The following is a 20,651-nucleotide window of genomic DNA, read 5'->3' as shown; positions in this document are numbered from 1 at the left end:
AAATATGGTTTATGCATTATTAGATACACTATCATTTGCCTATTGCAAAATAACTAGAAACCGTAACTAACAGTTTATTTACCTATAAAATCTCAGTTCCTCACTCTTGGTGTCATTGTCGGTGACCATTTTGGATGTTGTGACACTGACTTCCACCCCGTCGACCATAAACTTGCGAGTCTTTTTCAGTGTTTTCTTTTGGCGCTTGATATCCTGTAGGATTGAATAAAGTTTAATGTAGATATTTTCTCCAAGGACCTTGATTTTAAGCACATCTGGGCAGAGTTATATGTACCTGTACTGAAAGAGATCCTTCTTTGCTTTTGGAGAGGAAGCTGGAGATTGACAGATTAATGTCAATGCTGTTAGTATCTGCAGCAGAACTGCTGCCTGAGTCAGAGTCTTTTTCCTTTTCAACATCAGCTTTCGCAACCTCTGCATTCTGGTCACTCTCAGGCATGGTAGATGCTTCCTGGATCTCTGGTCTGTCTTCATGGGCTTCTTGAGGTTCCTCCATTGCGCTGACCTCATCTTCTCTTATACCATTGATGACAACAACAGGGAATTCATTCACAATGTTTTCCTCTTCTACATCTACCCCCTTGGCTGCAAGATCGTCTTTGGGTTCTGAACTCTCACCCTTATCTCCAGCTTTTTCTTGGTCCACTGTTGCCACTGGAGGAAGATCCTCCTTTACCTCTTCTGTAGAAACATCTGGTGAAATTTCAGTTTGCGCCTCCTCTAACTCTTCTGTTGGTTCCTTTTTATTCATTTCTTCCTCTTTCTCAATTTTGTCTTCAGTTTTTTCTGCAACCTCAATTGGTTTTGTGATCGCTTCTTCAGTAACCCCATCAGATTTGTTCTCTGGTTCAGCTATATCTGAAGGCAGGGTACGTTTGTCTTCATCATCTGTGGTGTTTTGCATTTTGGCTTCTTGCTGTGTTTCTTTACACTCTTCTTGTTTCTCCTTTGGTTGCTCTTCCACCTTCACCTCCTTCTTTTCTTCCTCCCCAGTTTCCTCACTGACAGTTACGATCTCTTGGAGGACAGCGTCATTTGACACTGGAGGATTTGGCTGACCAGAAATTTCTACTTCTGTGGTCACAGGTGTGGGAGATTCTTGGTGTTTTGAAATAGCCTTCTCACCAGAACGTGATTCCTCAGTGCTGGTGTCTGATGGACTGGCCTCCTTTACCTTCTCATCCTTAGCATGGTTGGGTTTGCTGGCATCCGCCATCATGTCAGAGGTCTTATCACTAACTTGATCCTCTGAACTGGGCTTTCTTTCAGGTTCAGCCTTCTCTGTGACTGACTCGAGAGTTGATGTGTTCTGATACTGCCTCTCGTCCTCCAAGCTGCCGACGCTGGTGTCCGATAATGCACGTTTGTGTCCAGACACCACCTACACATACAAAATAGACAAAGTGACTGCAGCAACAAAATACTGTGTACTGTGCCTGCAGATAATCAAAGGATTCTGCATGGAAACAATGGCACCATATTATCATGAAAATTTAAAATTGTCTGAATGGGTTTCTATGTTCTTAAAGTGGCTGTGTTCATACCAGCTGGGACTCTGGCTCTTCTTCTTCCTCTTCCTCTTTGCCCTCTTCAAACTCCTCAAACACTTCGGCTTTAGCCTCAGCAATCAGCTCTCGCACTGGTTTGTTATCCATCACATTTGAAACAAATGGATGCTGAAAGCAAACCATGGCTGGTCACTATCTAGTATGTTTTAATTTTCACCTTTAAACTGAACTGCATCAAAAAATACAAGATGACCCAACCTGTAAGAGCTGCAGTGCACTCCACCTGTTGTCTACATTTTTATCCAGTGCTTTCCGCAGGAAATCACTGAACTCAGGAGACCTGTTTAAATCAGCGGATGAACAAATATGAACTCTGTGCTACATGTGTAAGAGCTCTTGATTTGGTGTATTACAGTCAAAACTATAAAGCAACAGGCTATGCAGTTCCAGGCTGACCATGTGTTAGGACTTTGGGTGGGCAACTGCTTGCATGATTCATCAGCTCAATAACCTCCAGCCTGGATTTTTCCAGTTGAGAGGTGATTTATCATATCAGTTACAATTTTTCAAAATTTTTCTAAATATGAAATATGAACAATCAGTATAGCTTATATTCTTAAATCACATTTTGCTTCATTATTGACACATGTGGAAGATAACGGCGCTGTGAGTCATAACTCTCACCATCGTGATGGAATTGCAAGTGTGGGGGGCTCAGACTTTGCTATTTTTAGCAGGACTCTCATTGGGTTCATCTCGTGGTTAGGCGGCTCGATCTGTGCCAGCTCGATCAGAGTCACCCCCAGGGACCAGATGTCTGCTTTGTAGTCATACGGTCTGTCCTTTGACGTCTCACACATCACCACCTCGGGTGCCATCCTTTCATTTCAGAGAGAGAGGGAGGGAGGGGATTTTGAAAAATTGAGAATAAAGAAGCTTATAATGTGCCATATTCACAGCTCTGTTAATAAGTAGTGACAGATCTCATGAATCAGTGCAAGACTAACCAGTATGGTGTTCCAATGAAAGAGTCTCTTCTCTGAAGGGTCTTTGTATTCTTTGCAGACACTCCAAAGTCAGCTGAGAAGAAACAGTGATCAAAATTAGAGACGGAGTACGGCTGACAACAATATGCAAGAAACCGATATGATTTTAAATCAATAAGTAAACTTAATTAAAAGCTAAAGTAAACACATTTTAGTCTTCTTATATACGTACATATTAACTGATAAAGACACATTTCTGATACTTTTTAACAAAGGACTTTTCCATGAGCTTTCCAGATTTTTAAAGTTTCTGGATAAGATTTAAAAAACAAAACAAAAATTACAGAGGATATTTGAAAAAGAAGATGAAGAAGATAAACACAACTAAATAAGCTGAAATGATACACATATATACATGAACTTGAATATATATATACACATTGCATTATTAAATAAATAAATAATTACATTTAAAATAAACAGTTTAAGCAGACTTTATGAGGCAATTACCCAATTTGACTTCTCCATCTGATGTAAAGAGAATATTTCCAGCTTTTAGGTCCCGGTGTATAATCTTATTCTCATGGAGGTAAGCCAGCGCCTCCAGAGTATGTTTACACACAACCCGGATCTGAGGCTCTGTCAATGCCCGCTCCAGCTCTGCAGACACACACACACACACACACACACACACACACACACACACACATAGAGAGAGAATAGCTGTTAACAGAGTCATCGCTAAGCAAGCACACTTTATCAGCTCTTTTATTTTCAGTGATGTGTATTGAAGTTAAATCAGACAAATAAACTACAATGTAACAGTGACAAAGGGCTGTGGCTCATTAATAGTCAAATTCTCTGTTGTTTTTGGCTAGGTAGAGCACACTGCTCCCTTGTGACTGAAGCAATGCAAACAAATCTTTATTACAGCAGTGCTGCTGGGATAGGCCCTTCCAGAACAGACAGAAGACAACAGAGGGAGTCATAACAATACAAACAATGAGTCAATAAAAGCATTTCCATCAAAAGAACACCTCCCACAGCAACACCTCTCTTAGCCTAAATGTAGAAGGGGCCAGATTTTCATCACAGCAGACTAAACCCTCATAAGAAACGGATGTTTTATTCTTACTGGACATTGTTTACAATTGTGAAATGGTCTTCCCAACAACTACAGTGATTAGATTTGTGATTGGAAAAGTTTTTGTAAATAGTACAGATGACACTGTACCAAAAGAGAGGAAATTGGACTATTTGTTAGAGATTTATGCATTGTTGAAAAACCTGAAAAACTTGCAAAGTCTACTTATGAATTTGCTGACATGGAATGTCACTGAAAAGATCGGATGTGTGTGGGAACATTTCAACAAAACTTCCAACCAACAGAGAAAAATGCTGAGAAGAGGCTAACCACTCCTTGAAATCTGACTTTGATAATTATATGGTCCAGTCCAGTGGCAAAAATGAGCACAGTGTGCTGGTGTGCCAGTGAGGTCTGGAGGAATGGAACACCATCACACAGTAGAACAGACTTAGACGACCACAGTGCCCTCTATTTCCTTCAGTTAAACAAAGACCATAAAACTTACCCAACATCACAGCATCCACTGCTCCTCCAGCACAAAACTCAATGAGAATCTAAAGAAGGGGTGAAAGAAAGAGATCCAGAAATGAATGTACTAAGAATGACACCGATGCCACAGTGTGCAATGTAGAGTTTACTTTGATTACAAGCATCTGATTGGTTTGGTTGGGTGGGTGTTTTCCCTCTTAAGTAGAAATCACACACCACTGTTTTTTTTTTTTTTGGGGGGGGGGGGGGGGGGGGTATAACACTGTATACTTCTAAATTCCTCGTCCTGTTGTCGATTCCACATGTACATAACTTAAAGACTTCCTATACATTCATATATGTGCAAACAGGGTGCGATTTGTAAGGGGGGGGGGGGTCCCCTTTATCTGGTCTACGTATCCCTGCCTCTACTGAATTATTTTTATCCCGGAGGAATGCTACTCCACCAGCCACCAACAGAGCATATAAAATACATATATATATTTTTTTAAATATATCAAGTAAAATACTACTACATGACAATACAAGCGGCAATAAAATCAGAAATGAACTTTAACTGTCAGTGCTCCTGCTTATTAGAGGCCGTCTTGGTTTCATGATCCTTGTTCACGCGCCTCAATCTATGCAGGGCTTAAAGTTAGCTTGCTCCATTAATCTATTTCAGAGTGACAGTATGAGATTAGTACAATGCTCAAAACTCACTCTACTGTGACCTAATGCAAATAGCGTACTCTCAACTCTTGCATAAACGTATTATGAGACAGAGTGCAGAAGTCTACCATCATTGTAATGTGGGAATTATCATCATGCAATACTGACTGATGGATCGGCAGTCATTAAGAAATTATGGTTTTATTCCGTTGAATGAAATATGAGGTAAAGATGTGAATACAAATTGTGTTCACACTTTTGGAGTAAAGCACTGATCAAAAAGAATTGGAAGCAAATTCGATTGAATGTGCACAGGTTTTTGTCTCTTTATTCTATTAAGAATATCATTAACTCCTGATTGATTTTGCATTCAGAATGCAGAAATTAGAAGTATTAGTGTCATTGTAACCAAGTACGATCATAAATAGTGGTCAAGTATCTAAGCTATCTAATCTAAGGTCAAATCAGAACATTTATTGTAAAAATGTTTTTGTAACAGCCGACAAAAAAACTACATATTTATAGCTCCACTGAGATTTGTGATATATTTTCAAGGAAAAAAGAAAAGAAAAAAAATTCAAAACATTTCCTCTCTCTTGTTTGCTCACAAACCGCACCCTGTGCGCAAATATATCTACTACAAGGAAAATGGTATTGCACAATATTAGGGTACATTATGTGCATATTATTGGTTTCTTCTGGCTTCTATTCAAAGCACTAATGACTTCCCTTACAAACCTGTTCAGAGGCCTTTGTTAATTCCCCTCTCAGGTGTCATTAGAACAACCCATGATGAGATGAGAGCATTTTCTGAAATTGATAAGCCAATTACTAGTTTTTTTTAGATTACTCAAGCATTCACTTATCTTTTAGTATATTGGATAATGGTATTGAAACTTTAAACTCTGAGTGAAATGATAAAAGCATGTAAGTGAACACCATCATATTACACTGACCACAGCAGCTGGTCATTAATACACCACCTAAGCTAACGTGCTGCAGGAAAATTTATACAAACCTTAGGGATGGGTGATATGGCAAAAATATCATAGCACAATAAAAAAAAAAAAAAATGATTTACAATTTTATCACGATTCTTTGTCGTGTTGAAAAGAATGCCTGTCACACCTCTGTAGATTAATTTGCACTGGCTACCAGTAGCTGCTCACATGAAATTCAAGGCATTATTGTTTGCCTACAAAACCACCACTGCATCTGCACCCCTTTACCTAAATTACTTACTTCAGACTTATGTGCCCTCTAGAAGCTTGCCCTCTGCAAGTGAATGTCGTTTTATTGTACCATCCCAAAGATGCACAAAATCACTTTCACAGACTTCTAGATTAAATGTTTCCTCCTGGTGGAATGACCTCCCCAACTCAATCTGAGCAGAATCAAGAATAAGATAAAACGCATCTCTTCCATCTTTATTTGACTCTAACTCCAACATTCTATTCTAATTCTATTCTAAAAAAAATATTTAAAAAACATGCCCCTTTTAGACTAGCAATCTATTTATTTACTAACAGTGTGCTTAAAAAAAATAAAGAAAATAAACTAACACTAGATTTTCAAATCTTTTTGTATTCTACCTATTTGTTTTCTTTCTTTTTTATTTATTATACAATTACCAAAGGCAAAAAGCCTTTTTAGATATTATATGATTTAAAAAAAAACATATTAAGCTAACTGATTATATATAGTGCTATATACACATTATAGCACTTGTATATCATTGCTCTTTTGCAACCCTCTACGGACAACTTGGCAATTAAATTGCCATTTACATTTAAAATGCATAATTTCAGTAAGGGTGAATAAAAGCTTTTGGCTTCTCTTTTGAGGCCACAAGAAGGCACATTGGGCAAAATATTACTAATACACGTTTATTCAAAGCATAAGAAAATATGACGGTGAAAAAAAGTGCATAATTTTTTTAATAATGTTTATAAACCAATCATAATTAAGTAGCTTAAAGTACTATAAACAAAACCGCATCATGTGGACATTCATAGTTTAATACAAAGGGGTGAAAGCCAATCACACCATAAACCCACCATAAAGTCTCAAGATATGTTTTTGAAAAAATTGAACCCACCTTAATTTTACATGGCTTTCTAAATATGTGGCTCTGTTGTGCGAGACGCGAGTGAAACGGTGATAGAAGATGTCCCTCTCTAGAAAACTCATGAAATATGCGTTCTGTGTGAATGGCTTGGTTTCAGAGTTAAACAGTAAACAAGAGCTTCTCCACATTCTCCTTTTCCGCAATATTTTGATTGAACATCGTAGCGCTTTGATGATGTTTTTCTTACCTTTCAGGACATGGACAGTATACCGTACACACTGTTTCAATGGAGGGACAGAAAGCTCTCGAACTAAATCTAAAATATCTTAAACTGTGTCCCTCCATTGAAACTGTGTGTACGGTATACTGTCCATGTCCAGAAAGGTAAGAAAAACATCATCAAAGTAGTCCATGTGACATCAGAGGGTCAGTTAGAATTTTAACGGATATGCACTGCCAGCCTATCAGTGGTAAACTCAGTGGTTACTGGCAATTGTATGGTGAATTCCCGCGACAAGTCGGTAGCCTTATTTCTGGTCCGGACCGCAAGCCATAGCAGGGCAGCTTGGGCAGGCTGCACAGTGCATCTGTCTGCAGTACGCAGTGTCTCGTAGAAGAGAGGTTGATAAGCAGTTAGCAGTGAGTTTAGAGGTAAGTTTGACACCCAGTCGAAAAAGTCCATAAGCAGACAATTAACCTTGATATGTCTAGACCTTTGTGTGTAGTGTAGAGAACAAAACTATGGAGCCAAAAGAGTATCAATAAAGATAAATGCACACACTACATTCACATATGCACACACAGGATTCATACATGCACATACATGATTCATAAATACACACACAGGATACACAAATGTGCACAAAATTTACAAATGCACACACAAAATTTAAAAAGCACAGAAGATTCACAAATGCATACAAAATTCAGAAATGCACACAAAATTCAGAAATACACACACAATTCAGAAATGCTAACAACATTTACAAATGCACTCAAGATTCACAAATGCACAGAACAAGATTCAGAAATGTATTTCTGATGCACACACACATATATCTTGATTTACACACTGCTTGTGGTCTGTGAACTTCACTGCCTTTTTTTAAACAGGGAATGATCAGCAACCAATCAGATATCTCCCTTCTTTTAGCCAATCACAAGAACGCACCCCACGTGGGGGATTGTTCACTTATAAGCCAATCACATGAACGCGTTCACACAGCGCGATATGCCTGTGGTGCGGCATATTATAGCCTACTTGTTTAGATTACAATTCAGGTTTATTTTTTATTTTTTTTTACAAAATATAAATTTAAAAATGTCTCAATACATATAGCCCAGACTGTGACTGCAGAAAAAAAGTTAACCATGGATTCATAAATTTGCAATAGGCAATTATTTCATTTTATTGAAATATTTTAATGAAAGTTAAACAAATTTTTTTCACACCTTTTTAAATATTTAAATATATCTAAATATTCTTTTGGATGCAATGTAGAAGTCACTTTAATTACAATATTCGGTCCCTACATGAAGAGAGAGTCAGTGGTCTGCTGCGAGAGGAAAGTGACTCTCCGGCTGCGCAAAGTGAGTTGATCGCTGCGTGAGGAAAGGGAATTGTTCGTTCAACTTTGCTGGGTGAGGAAAGTGAGTCGCTCGCTGCGAGAGGAAAGTGACTCTCCGGCTGCGGAAAGTGAGTCTCCTGCTGCCCAAAGTGGGTGTCCGGCTGCGCAAAGTGAGTCGCCGGCTGCGTTAGCTAAGTGAATCGTTCGCTGAGGAAAGTGAGTCGTTCGCTGCGTGAGGAAATAAATCGTTCGCTGAGGAAAGGGAGTCGTTCGCTGATTGAGGAAAGCGAGTTGTTCACTGAGGAAAGTGAGTCGTTCGCTGATTGGCTTATAAGTAAACAATCCCCCACGTGGGGTGCATTCTTGTGATTGGCTCAAACAAGGGAGATATCTGATTGGTTGCAGATCATTCCCTGTTTAAAAAAAGGCATTTTTGTGTTGAGCCAGGTCAAAGGAGTCTCAAAATGCAGTGAAGTTCACAGACCACAAGCAGTTTGTAAATCAAGATATATGTGTGTGTGCATCAGAAATACATTTCTGAATCTTGTCCTGTGCATTTGTGAATCTTGAGTGCATTTGTAAATGTTGTTTGCATTTCTGAATTGTGTGTGTTTTTCTGGATTTTGTGTGCATTTCTGAATTTTGTATGCATTTGTGAATCTTCTGTGCTTTTTACATTTTATGTGTGCATTTGTGAATTTTGTGCGCATTTGTGTATCCTGTGTGTGTATTTATGAATTATGTGTGTGCATGTATGAATCCTATGTGTGCATATGTGAATGTTGTGTGTGCACTTATCTTTATTGATACTCTTTTGGCTCCATACAAAACACCTTCAATGAAAACTGTAGCATTATAAATTATGAATACTGTCCATGGCCCCCCTCCTGAAACCTCATGCCACCTCTTTGCCACCCCAGGAAAAAAATCTCTAGATCCGCCACTGGCGCTATCTTCCTGTTTCAGCTGAAATTACGTCACCACATAAAATAATGCTGTGTGTTTCAAGGCACTTCAGGGGACCTTTAAACAGCCACATTTACAATCTTGTCACAAACCCAGGGAACTTACAGTTTATTAGACAAACCTCTTTGCTAGGCTGGAGAGCGTCAGCTTTTCCATATAATGTTATCTCATACTGTGTCTGTGTTAACTATAAACACTGACAGAAGGCTGGAGACTTATGACAAACAATTGACTGCTGTGCAGATTTTAGGCTGCTTTCTATGAATATTTTATAAGTGCAGGATTGACCTCTATGCGCATTAAGAAGCATGCTTGTGCTGCTATGAGCTATGCATTCATATCTCTTGATTAACAGCCAGGCTAAGCAGACTGGACTTGCATCTAATTAATTCATGAGCACTTTCTCTGGTCATTTGAAATAGCCCATTATCCTTCTATACACGCAACCGCAGAGGGGAGGATCATATGAAACCATTCTGCCATTATTATCCTGGGAGCTCTATGGTAGAAAAATAGGATCCCCTGACACTCTTTAGACAGAGATAAATAGAGAGGCATTATTGTAGACTAATATGGAGCTGTGAAGCCTTACTGTTGCTATTCAGGATTAAATTAATAAACATGAAATTAGCAGGTTTATTAATTGTTAAAGAATCCTGTTATGTGCTTTTGAACATTACTGAGGGAAAAAAATAATATGGGGAAGGACATGGGATTATTACATAAGATTTTATTGAGAAAAATTGTTAGCCTGGTCTGTGCAATTAATCGTATTCGATTGTCATGCGCATCTCATCAGTAAAGCCGGTCCCGTGATTAGTAGTAAATCTCCATCACATGCTTCCAGACTGAACAGCTTTAAATACACAGAGCAATAGTTCTCTGACAATTAGGCAAAATCACCCTGATAATGGCAGGTGAATCAACTTTGATTTCGAACGCGATATCGTCTATCATGTCAGTGAACTATGGCTCTGTGTACTGAAAGCTGTTCAGTCTGAAAGCAGGTGATAATTTACTACTAATCATGTGCCCGCCTTTACTGATGAGATGACTATCAAATGTGATTAATTGCACAGCCCTAGCATGATTAAAAAAAATCCATTATATATATATATATATATATATATATATATATATATATATATAAATAAAAGTAAAAACACAAAATTCAAAACTATGACATTTACATGGGGGTACAAACTTGTTACAAAGTACAAAATTAACATTATGATTCTTTAATAGGCTGTAAGAATAAGACATGATTTGTGTACAAACACTTTTTTAACCACCAGCATAGTGCTACTCTTTGATAAGTAAGGAGAGAGTGAAGTGTGCTCTCACTCTTACTCCTCCTACAGAGGTCTGTGTGTGTGTGTGTGTGTGTGTGTATGTATGTGTGTGTGTGTGTGTGTACTTGTTTTTCTATTCTGGTGGTGACTTAAACCTGAATACACACAGACTCATGGGGACTCGTGTCACGGTGGGGACCTAAATTGAGGTCCCCACGGGTAAACAAGCTAATAAATTACACAGAATGAAGTTTCTTGAAAATCTAAAAATGCAGAAAGTTTCCTGTGAGGGTTAGGTTTAGGGGTAGTGCTGGTGTAGGGCGATAGAAAATACGTTCTGTACAGTATAAAAACCATTACGCCTATGGAGAGTCCCAACAAGGATAGCTGACCAGACAAGTGTGTGTGTGTGTGTGTGTGTGTGTATGTGTGTGTGTGTGTATGGCTGCAGTACAGCTGAAATAACCAAACGCCTCCTGAGACGAGTCACTCACCCATAGTTTGCTCTCATAATAGAAAGCATCCAGCAGTTTGACTATGTACTGATGGTCACAGGAGGCGAGGATGTCGATCTCCACCATGTAGTCCTCCAGCTCCTCTTCTGTTTTGGTGTCGATCACTTTAGCTGCAGCCAGGATCCCGGTCTGTTTGTTCTGAGCCTGTGATAAAAGCAACCAGTGGGAAACGTTCAACAGGTAGCAAAGGCACACAATGTGTTCTCTGATGCTGTGCAGGCCTTGTATTCAAACAGCAGCTCTTGCAGCATTTTAATGACGGCTAGTGCAGCTGTAATAACGGTTAGTGTCATTGCAAGTCACATTAATGATGCAGTGGCGATGGCACTGGCCCACTCAGATTGACAGCTAGTCCACCCAATGTATTTATGCTAAGTATAAAGTAATAACATTCTAGTGGATGAGTGCTGATAAGTTGATAACAGGATAGTTTATTTTAGCTAGTTTATATGGACCACAGAAAAATACCTGCAAGACATTTGTTTTGACCATAATCCACGCACCAGAGCTGAATGACGATGGGGGCACCCTATGATTTGAACGCCACCCCCGAAGGGAGAAGAAGGTTAAAACTAAAGGCCTTAAACTTAAAGAAAACACAGAAATTTTCATAAGTTTACTCTTTCCACTTCGGTGATGGCAGACCCACGTATAACCATCCATTCCCCGAGAAATGATGTTCCAGTGAAGACTACGAGGGGACGTCTCGTCAGGATACATCCACAAACAGGTACGTACACTAACAAGACATTGTTTAAACTATTTCTTTATCGATGACACATGTAATGTCCATCAGCCCAACCCTAATGCAGACATCCGACTGCTAGTGATTTTGTTTTTCAGCAATATTGTGAACCCTTAATTTAAAGAGAAAATAACTTCAGGGAAATATCTGTAGATGGAAAAGTGTTGTGCATTTTTCTTTATGTTACTTTGCACTTTTTGCTAGAAAATGTTTATTTACTATTTTTCAGTTTTTTTAAGGTATCTAGTATTTTAATACTTAATTTCCATGATCTAAATATTCTTAAAAATTTAAAGTTTTTTGTCATTTGGAAGTGTGTAGGCCTCCTGCATTATTATGCTGTTACGTTATGATTATATATTCAGTGGCATAAAATGGTCTTTAAAATGACAATAATATTTCTTATCGCAATTATTTCAAGGGCAATATATCGCACACCAAAGTTGTTATAATGACAGGCCTAAGGATCACCTCAACATCTATGCATTGTATTATGGTGTTTGGGCTTATAATTATTATTATTATTATTTTATTTTATTTTTTTACATGAGAGAAATCTGCATCCATATTTTTCTCTCATGTATTGCAAAACGATGCACTTTAATTTAAAAGAAAGCTCTGAGGTCGTCCCTATTTCACCAAGGTCCACTTTAACATTTCAGGCCTTGCCACTGCTATAATGTTCTTCTGCACACTGGCAACCACTCGGGCACAATCAATAAACTGAAGCTCAATTTCTCTGGCCTCAGCCCCAGATTGCCCACATAGCTTTAACATTTGATGCATATGAAACACAAAACTGGAAAAACTCCTGCAAAGTCTAAATCTGTACGGCTGACTTCAACCAGGTGTCTGGGAGCCTAGTGTGTGGCAGTCTTTATCAGTCTGCCAGGAAAAAAAGCCATGTCCTTGAAGACAACTATCACCTCACATGAGATACTAAACTCTAGATTTCAAAAAGTTTGTAAAGGTGAAAGCCAGTCTATTATTGTAGCAACATTTACCTGCTTAATCATGAGATTAAACAAAACAATCTGTTATATTAGACTCTTTACATGTCGGTCAGATTAGAGTTGAGCTGATATGCAATGTCATCTTCCATCTGCAAACCATTCCCCATCGTCCTCAGTCATCTCTCCTGCCAAATTTGAAGACATCGCCCAACCCGAAGTCAAATAACCTCTTCCTTCCTATCATCTGATATGAAGTGCAGAAATAAAATAAACTGTTAACTTGACCTCTGAACTGTCTGATATATGTATGTTCCTATCATAATGGTGTGACTGGAAATCTGAGTAACACTTTGTGGTATAAGGAATATCAAATAAAACTATCAATAAAAAGAAGGAACTTTGGTGTACTTTGGTGTAATTTAGAGCTAAAATTACTGAGAGAGAAAACAAATTCCTGAAATGTACCCTGAGATTAGTTTATTGCCTTTGACCTACTTCATTACAAAAGCTCTTATTCACAGCTTTCCACGAACAGGAGGGAGACACCATTCAGAATGAAACCTAGAACCATCAAAGCACACCGGCCTTTCTAACAAATTAATTCGTAACATACTGTGTTTGAACAATAAGCCAACAAACATTAAATTTGTAACCATGTTATGAAATTCATGGAATAAAGAACATGAGATATGTACATCTATGATAACATAAAACCGGAAACATCTTGTAAAAGATTAGCCGTTCCGTGTAACCTGCAACTGACACACATCAGCAACACCATCTATTCTACAAAAAAGCAGAAGAAGAAAAAGGAAACAAGACAGGGTTACCTCATCTAGAGGCGTGCCAGAGGCTGTTTGAGGAAATACATATCTGCATGAAGCTTTGAGGTCATCCCTATGAGCTACAATACAAAACCAATTAAACTCCTCCAGTCGTGTTAAGTGTTTGCATTAGCTAACTGTTCCAGAATATTCTATTCAAAGAGGAAGTGACTAATGGCGGGTGTAACATTTTATTCCATTCAAACTTTTTCCATCTATGCCAAGAAACACTTTCTATTCTGGGATAAAGCGCTTTGTGTTTACAGCTACCCGAAAACACAGAGGAGCAGACAGAGAAAGGAATGGGGCAAAGTGTACAGAGAAGTGTGCAAGTGGGTCAGAGTATTTTGTAACCAAGTCTTCTCTCTGCACGTTTTCACACCTGTTTCTACTCTTAGACCAACAGGAAATCAACAGCATCTGCATATCTGAAACGACCACAAAGAAGGGTTAATTTTGACTTCCATTATCATACAACAGAACTAGCGAGTCTGGGCGGGTGACACTTGTCATACTTCATCAGAAGAGTGAATAACTGTCATAACTGTATTGTAATAGAAGAGATACGAATGCACACTGACGATTCAATGGCAAACTCATCTAATTGTTTTAGGAAAGATAAAAGACTGGTCAAAAAACAAAAACAAACATTTCAGGTCATAAACCAGTCAGGCAAAGCTTAAATTCACAATACATCCCAATACAACAAAGTAGCGAGTAGCGACACATCTTGTCTTACATAATGTGATGTGCGCAATTGTAACGCCGGTTACGGTACTCAAAATTAGTGAAAATTATAAAAAAAAAAAAAAAAGCTATACAAATACTATAGAATAAAAAGATACAAATGAACAAACTTTGCTTTATTTATTTTATGCAAGTCTTAAGCTTAAAGCCTACTACAGAAATTAATGACAATGTAAAATAAAACAGCCTTCATTCCAAGAATTAAATTTTTTTGTTTCTTATTAAAGCTACAAAAGTCCTTCACTCAAGAGCAGAGTGTGATTTTGCATTTGTCTTTTGTTTGATTAATATTAAGGAAAAAAGCCCGGTATCACTTTAAAAGCGTATTTTCGTTCTCAACTCTTTACGTTCATTTATTACATGACCGACGAAGATATACATGAACAATCACTCAATTACTGTATTTTCAAAATTGCAGGAGGCCAAAATCTAAATCGTTTTTAATGAATCGTTTTTCGATTAATTGCACAGCCCAATTCAAATGACAGCACACTTTTGATGAATAAAATAAACATGATTTCAGACAAAACATGCTAAAATGCACAGAATAAGCATGATGTCATTGATGTCAGTTAAGAAAATGAAGAATCAAAAAATATGTATAGAAGATTTACCCATTTTAACTTGTTTTAATTTTTAATTGCCATACGAAAATTATAACTTAAAACATTTTATCAAACTCACAAACAATTAATCTTGCACAGGATCTTAAGTTACAATGGAGTATATACATAAGAAATTAATTATTCACTCATTATTGACAGCTTCTGTAAATACTGTAATCAGTAAATATTGCACGTGTTCACTTACGAGAGACGTGACAAACTTATGCCTTTTGTTTATTTTCAGTTCCACAGCTACAGAAACGGAGCTATAGACGCAATAAATCCCCATGTTAACAAACTTTCAAGACTTCAAAACATTCAATTTATAACTGATCAATCTCTAAAAACACATTTATAGTTGTCTTTGTAAAGAAATATGTAGCTTTGGTGCCGCTGCTATGACGCTGTACAAACGCTTCCAGTTTGAATACTCTAGGGCATCTGCAGCGACTTCACTGAAAGATCCAGTAATGACATCTGATCTAAACATTATGAGGTCAAAAAAGAAAGATAGAAAGATTCCTGAACAATTTATTCACAGTAAGATCTATAACTTGCTCTGACAAAAATAGATAAGGCAAATTGTCATTTCATGCTTTTAGTTTGCAACAAATCAAATCTCAGAGATCGACGTACTAAACTTGGGTCATGGAAAACATGTAGGACGGGGCTTGATTTTATCGATCTTTGGAAATGACTGAATGGTGGGCGTTGGATATCAGCATTGAGCCATGTTAAATGTGAGTCATTATAGCCATTTGACAATTGGTTGATATATAACAGCCAGCATGGGCTAAGTGATGTCACTGGGCTAAGTGATGTCACTGGGCTAAGTGGTTTCAAGGGAGTGTTAGTGAATTTGGATTTATGATTACGAAAACAAACAATTGCTTTTACTTTTTTTTTATAACATTCACTGATGAATCTTTCACTGACCTTGAATGTGCAATAATTTTATGTTTTGAATAGTTTTGAAAAGTTTTAAAGAGGAGGCACAAAACACAGCACACTTTATCTTGATATAGGCAAGAGAGAGGAGGAGAGAAAGAAAAAAAAACTTTTTTTTTTTAATAAGGAAACTGTAGCGAGCCGCTGATAAACCACACAAGCAACAGAAGTATCGCTAACATCACTGCAGGGCTGCTAAACTGAGGCAGGAAGACATTGCTGATTCACTCTCTAGATCAACACACATTCATTCACAGACTGTAGGTGCATTTACATGGACACTTTTTGCTTCCATCGGATTTAATTCATTCTGATTGACGAATCCGAACGTAGTGTTTACATGAACGCCGAATAAAGTGATCGGGTTGATAAGCGCATTTACATGTCACAAGTTTCTGATTGGATTTACTCTTTTGATATGCACACACTGTATGAATGTAGAGTTTCCCACTGCTTGTCGCATGCTGTTTTAAAAAGCAGACGTGATATTTATCTACTTCGGGTCCTAATTAGGCGACAACCAGCACATGAACTGTTGTGCTGCTTGACAATACAAAAAAAAAAAAAGGTGTAAAAGTGTCCCTTCCCACACCCAAAACTAGTCGTCTGTTGATGAGAATCTTAAACAAGAACTGGTGGAACATGTTCCTGTTCCACTTCACAAACGCTGAGTGAAAGGAGATTTTATAATGACAGGACACTTATTTATGACACTTTAGTCACCAGGAAGAACAGCTCGTTTTGCGTGTCATACTTCATTACGCTATGTCTATGTCGCTGCGCATGCGCAAAATTTTCCAGTTTTGGATATCAATCCGATCAAGTGTTAACATGTCCTCTCTCTCAGATTACAAAAGGAATAAACAACCCCTTTCAATCCAATCAAAATTTTAGTCGGATCTGGCCAATTCAATCCGATTGACGTGTTTACATGTGACTTTTTTATTCTGATTGTGCTTCTAGTCCTATTACGATCGGATAAGTAGTGTCCATGTAAACGCAGCTTGTGTTACTTACTCTTTGGACAATTTAGCCACACTTATTTCAGAATAAGATGACTCATATTTCCTTACTAATTTGGAATAAGATTTCCATAAACTGAAGACACTGATTATACTTTGCAAAATGTTTTGTATAAAAAGCTTCAAATTAGCTTAGTCTTTAAACAACAAAGACTAATCTGACAGCATATCGAGCCAGTCACTAAACGATACTTCAAGATGCATTTGTATAATATATTTAGAATGACACACCCAACTTGTAGTGTCAGAAACACAATGCATTCCATAAATGGGAGCAGTATGGAAACATTCTCAACCAGATTAAAGCCTGAAGCAGGGAATGACAGGAATGGTATGAACTGGTCCCACAACACCAGAAATATAAAATATACATGAACTAGGTTCCTGAGAACGTAAAGAGATAAAAAAAAAGTATTAAGTTTGATTCTATTGTTGAATAGCATTAGGTTTAACATTAATGTTTTGAACCAAGTTATCATATCCTTCACTTCTCTACTGCCATCATTTATACTCTCAAGTTGTTCCAAACCAGTTTCTTGCTTCTGTTAAACACAAAAGAAGATATTTTTAATAATGCTGATAACCAAACAATGGGCCTCATTCACAAAACATTCGGAATTATAGGAGTAAATTCGGAGTCATTTGCGCGTACTGTGGAACGCCCCTCCCTGAAAACTCTCTTCCGAATTTACAAACACTCTTTACACATCATATTTTATAGTTAAACATGTGTATGTTAATGAATTCCATTCATTAGTAAATATGGCTTTCGTGCACACACTTTGATGGCAAAGCATTTTTCCAGCTGGGAGGCTTTGGTTGCTAATATGATTTGAAATATCTACAGCAGTAACTTATTTCTAGTATCTAATTTTGAAGAATATTACTGAATATAAAAATGCAGTAACCAGCAATATTAACTTCTCCATTGTTGTACAAGTAGGATGATTGGTCGGTGTAGTATTTGTCCCGCCCCTCCTCCACTGATAGGATGGCTGGGTAAAAAGTGACAAGCACTACGTTTTACTCAAAGCTAAACAGTTTATCCACTCTCAGCTACCAAAAAATAAATAAATAAATAAAAACAGAGCAAAACAAAGCAAACAAACTTGTAAAATATTATAATGGCAATGCATCAAAATTCAGTGTCAACAGTTTGCCAAAATAAACACAGAATGTTTTCTGCATCATTTACACGTGGTAGGGAACAGGTGTACATTTATTTTGAACCAACTAACATTTCAAAAATACGTATACGTATAATAACATTTTCATGAACTCAAAAGTTTACGTCAGAACTGCTTTACAAATGATTTACACAAAAATTTATCTTCTCATGTTTGATAAATGAGGCCCAATGTGTGGTCCCCACTGGCTTCCACAGTATTTTTTCCACTAGTTACCAAAATTCTTCTAAATATCTTTCTTTGTATATTTTCATTTTTGGGTGAACAATCCCATTAAATGTGAATAACTGTATCTATGAACTCAAATGACATTTCAGGTCTCATTTCATCAGTCTGATGATATGCACCACAACGTGCAAGAAACAGGCCAATTAAAATAAAGAAATCAAGAATGGTAAGGATAACATCACATGGTAATGGAACATAAGAACAGACCTAGAATCAGTTTTCACCTTCACTACATTAGATGTTAGTCAGAATGACTTCCAGTCACCATTCACTTTCATTGTATGGAATAAGATATGCAATTGAACCGAGACTGGTGATGTCAGTCCTTCCCAACATCTCCATATGTGTTCCACAGATAAAAATAAAGTCATAAAGGCTTCAAAAGACATAAAGGTAAATAAATGATTAAAAAGTTTACATCTTGAAGTGTACCTTTAAGATTAATCAGTAGAGCTAGGGAGTAACACAAATACACTCAGGTGACACGATCACCTTCTGGTTTATATTTACCTTGTAGACTTTCCCAAAGGCTCCATCCCCAAGTTCTCCCACGATCTCCCAAACCTCCTCTGGGTTGATGTCTCTGTGAACGTGCTCATATTGTTTCTTCTTCTTCTCCGTGCCCAGCTTAAATATCTTCCGAAAATTGAAAAATGACATTTTCTAAACGTAATCTAAATAACTATCTGTGGGGGGGAAGAAGACTGACACGACATAAACTGTTAATACTCTGTAAAAACAAAACACTTGGGGAGTTGGCTAATGGGCTAGCTGTGGATGATGGATTTTACCATCAATTCAATTTAACTATACAGTTGCAGAGAGCTCCAAGTAATCCTGTGAATGATGACGAAGATATTAGACGCTCTGGAAGAGGCCGAGATGTGGATTTTTGTGGCATTTCGCGTCTCCTTCCACCATGCAGAAGAAAAGTAACTTAACTGTCCACTTCCTCAGCTAGCTTCACAACGGCTACATGTGTGTGATCCTCTGTATTTACCTCAGCCGACGAATAAAAAATACAGCTTCCTAGTTTAACAAGCATCGAGTATTCAAATGTGTCGTTTAAAAAAAATACAGCACATTAAAATCCATAAGGGTGGAGTCGAATAGGCAGCTAGCACACCGTGAAAAAGCGGAGCGGATGCTGATCAATCTCCAGTCTGAGCTCAGTCAGTCTACTCGGGAGGGGTGTGTTTTACAGTTTAGCCAACCAAAACTGTTTCGATAAAAACCGATCAAACAAACCACAGAGCTGGGAAGTAACGGATTACATGTAATCTGGATCACATAATCAGACTCCAAAACTCAAGTAACAACTTGTAATTAAACTACTTTTTAAAATACTCGTAATCAAACTACAGTACATTTTTATGGATTACAGGATTATGAACACAATGGTAATAATTTGTTCACAATTCACAGATTCTCCTAAATTTCATTTTTTTAACGTTTATATTTTTTCCTAATAAACCTGTTATGACAATTTAATTTTTAAAGAAAGACGTGGAAATGTCACCATTTGGTGTAAACTCTGTCTACCACAGATTAATTTGCTGTCCACGGAAATCGCTTTGACCTAGCAAAGTCATTGCTGGGAATTTAATGTCCTTTAATCTAAAAAATTGTAATTTTCTTCATTGTTACTACCACCGTATAAGCATACATTTTGTATCGTATAGGTGTTTCGTCCACACCGTCCACACGGATCCCAAGTTTTGGGAGAGTGAAACCAATATATTGTTTAAACCGGTCCCAGAGTGGATAAGTTTGAAAACACAACCTTTGTGTTTTCGTGTGGACAGCGAATCCGTATATTTTATGAAACGATTACATATCAGCCCACGTCTCCCCCAATCAGACACCGCTACGCCACCTAACAGCAACAAAAACATGAACAAACACTGAACGATCGTAGTTTTATTAACTAATATTAACACTGATTAATAATCATGTTGTTCCATGTTCGTTTGTATACTACAGCAAGGTTTATTCAAACAGTCCATGTCTTCTTCTCAAGGACGTTTGTCGCGCCTCAGTCAACGGTCATTCGGGACTGTTCGAGGATTTTGCGGGAAAGCTCGAAACGCGAGCGTTTGGGACTGGTTTTTATACAGTCTATGGTTTGGACAGGGAAGGCACGTGCTCGGCTGAGGAAAGACTAACGCAGGCGCAGTTGGTGCTGACTGTAGCGTTCTGACAAACTGCAACCAATAATGGTGTGGGATTTGATTCATTCCA

At 37.7% G+C, this 20,651-nt stretch overlaps 1 protein-coding gene across 1 annotated transcript in view; it reads right to left on the bottom strand.

Moving 5' to 3' along the window:
- slka (STE20-like kinase a) overlaps nt 1–19,598 on the bottom strand; it is a 34,038-nt gene extending 14,440 nt beyond the window's left edge. The window contains exons 1-10 of the mRNA XM_026223951.1: nt 18,921–19,598; nt 11,131–11,295; nt 4,108–4,156; nt 3,026–3,175; nt 2,537–2,609; nt 2,214–2,408; nt 1,788–1,869; nt 1,566–1,697; nt 296–1,402; nt 83–213 (exon numbers count right to left, since the gene is read on the bottom strand). Of these exons, the coding sequence (XP_026079736.1) occupies nt 83–213; nt 296–1,402; nt 1,566–1,697; nt 1,788–1,869; nt 2,214–2,408; nt 2,537–2,609; nt 3,026–3,175; nt 4,108–4,156; nt 11,131–11,295; nt 18,921–19,070 (2,234 nt within the window). The 5' untranslated portion in view covers nt 19,071–19,598. The remainder of the gene's footprint in view (nt 1–82; nt 214–295; nt 1,403–1,565; nt 1,698–1,787; nt 1,870–2,213; nt 2,409–2,536; nt 2,610–3,025; nt 3,176–4,107; nt 4,157–11,130; nt 11,296–18,920) is intronic.
- Between the last annotated feature and the right edge of the window lie 1,053 nt (nt 19,599–20,651).

This window comes from Carassius auratus, chromosome 38, assembly GCF_003368295.1.
Source record: "Carassius auratus strain Wakin chromosome 38, ASM336829v1, whole genome shotgun sequence".
Taxonomy (NCBI): domain Eukaryota; kingdom Metazoa; phylum Chordata; class Actinopteri; order Cypriniformes; family Cyprinidae; genus Carassius; species Carassius auratus.
This window is presented reverse-complemented; position numbering and strand designations above follow the sequence as displayed.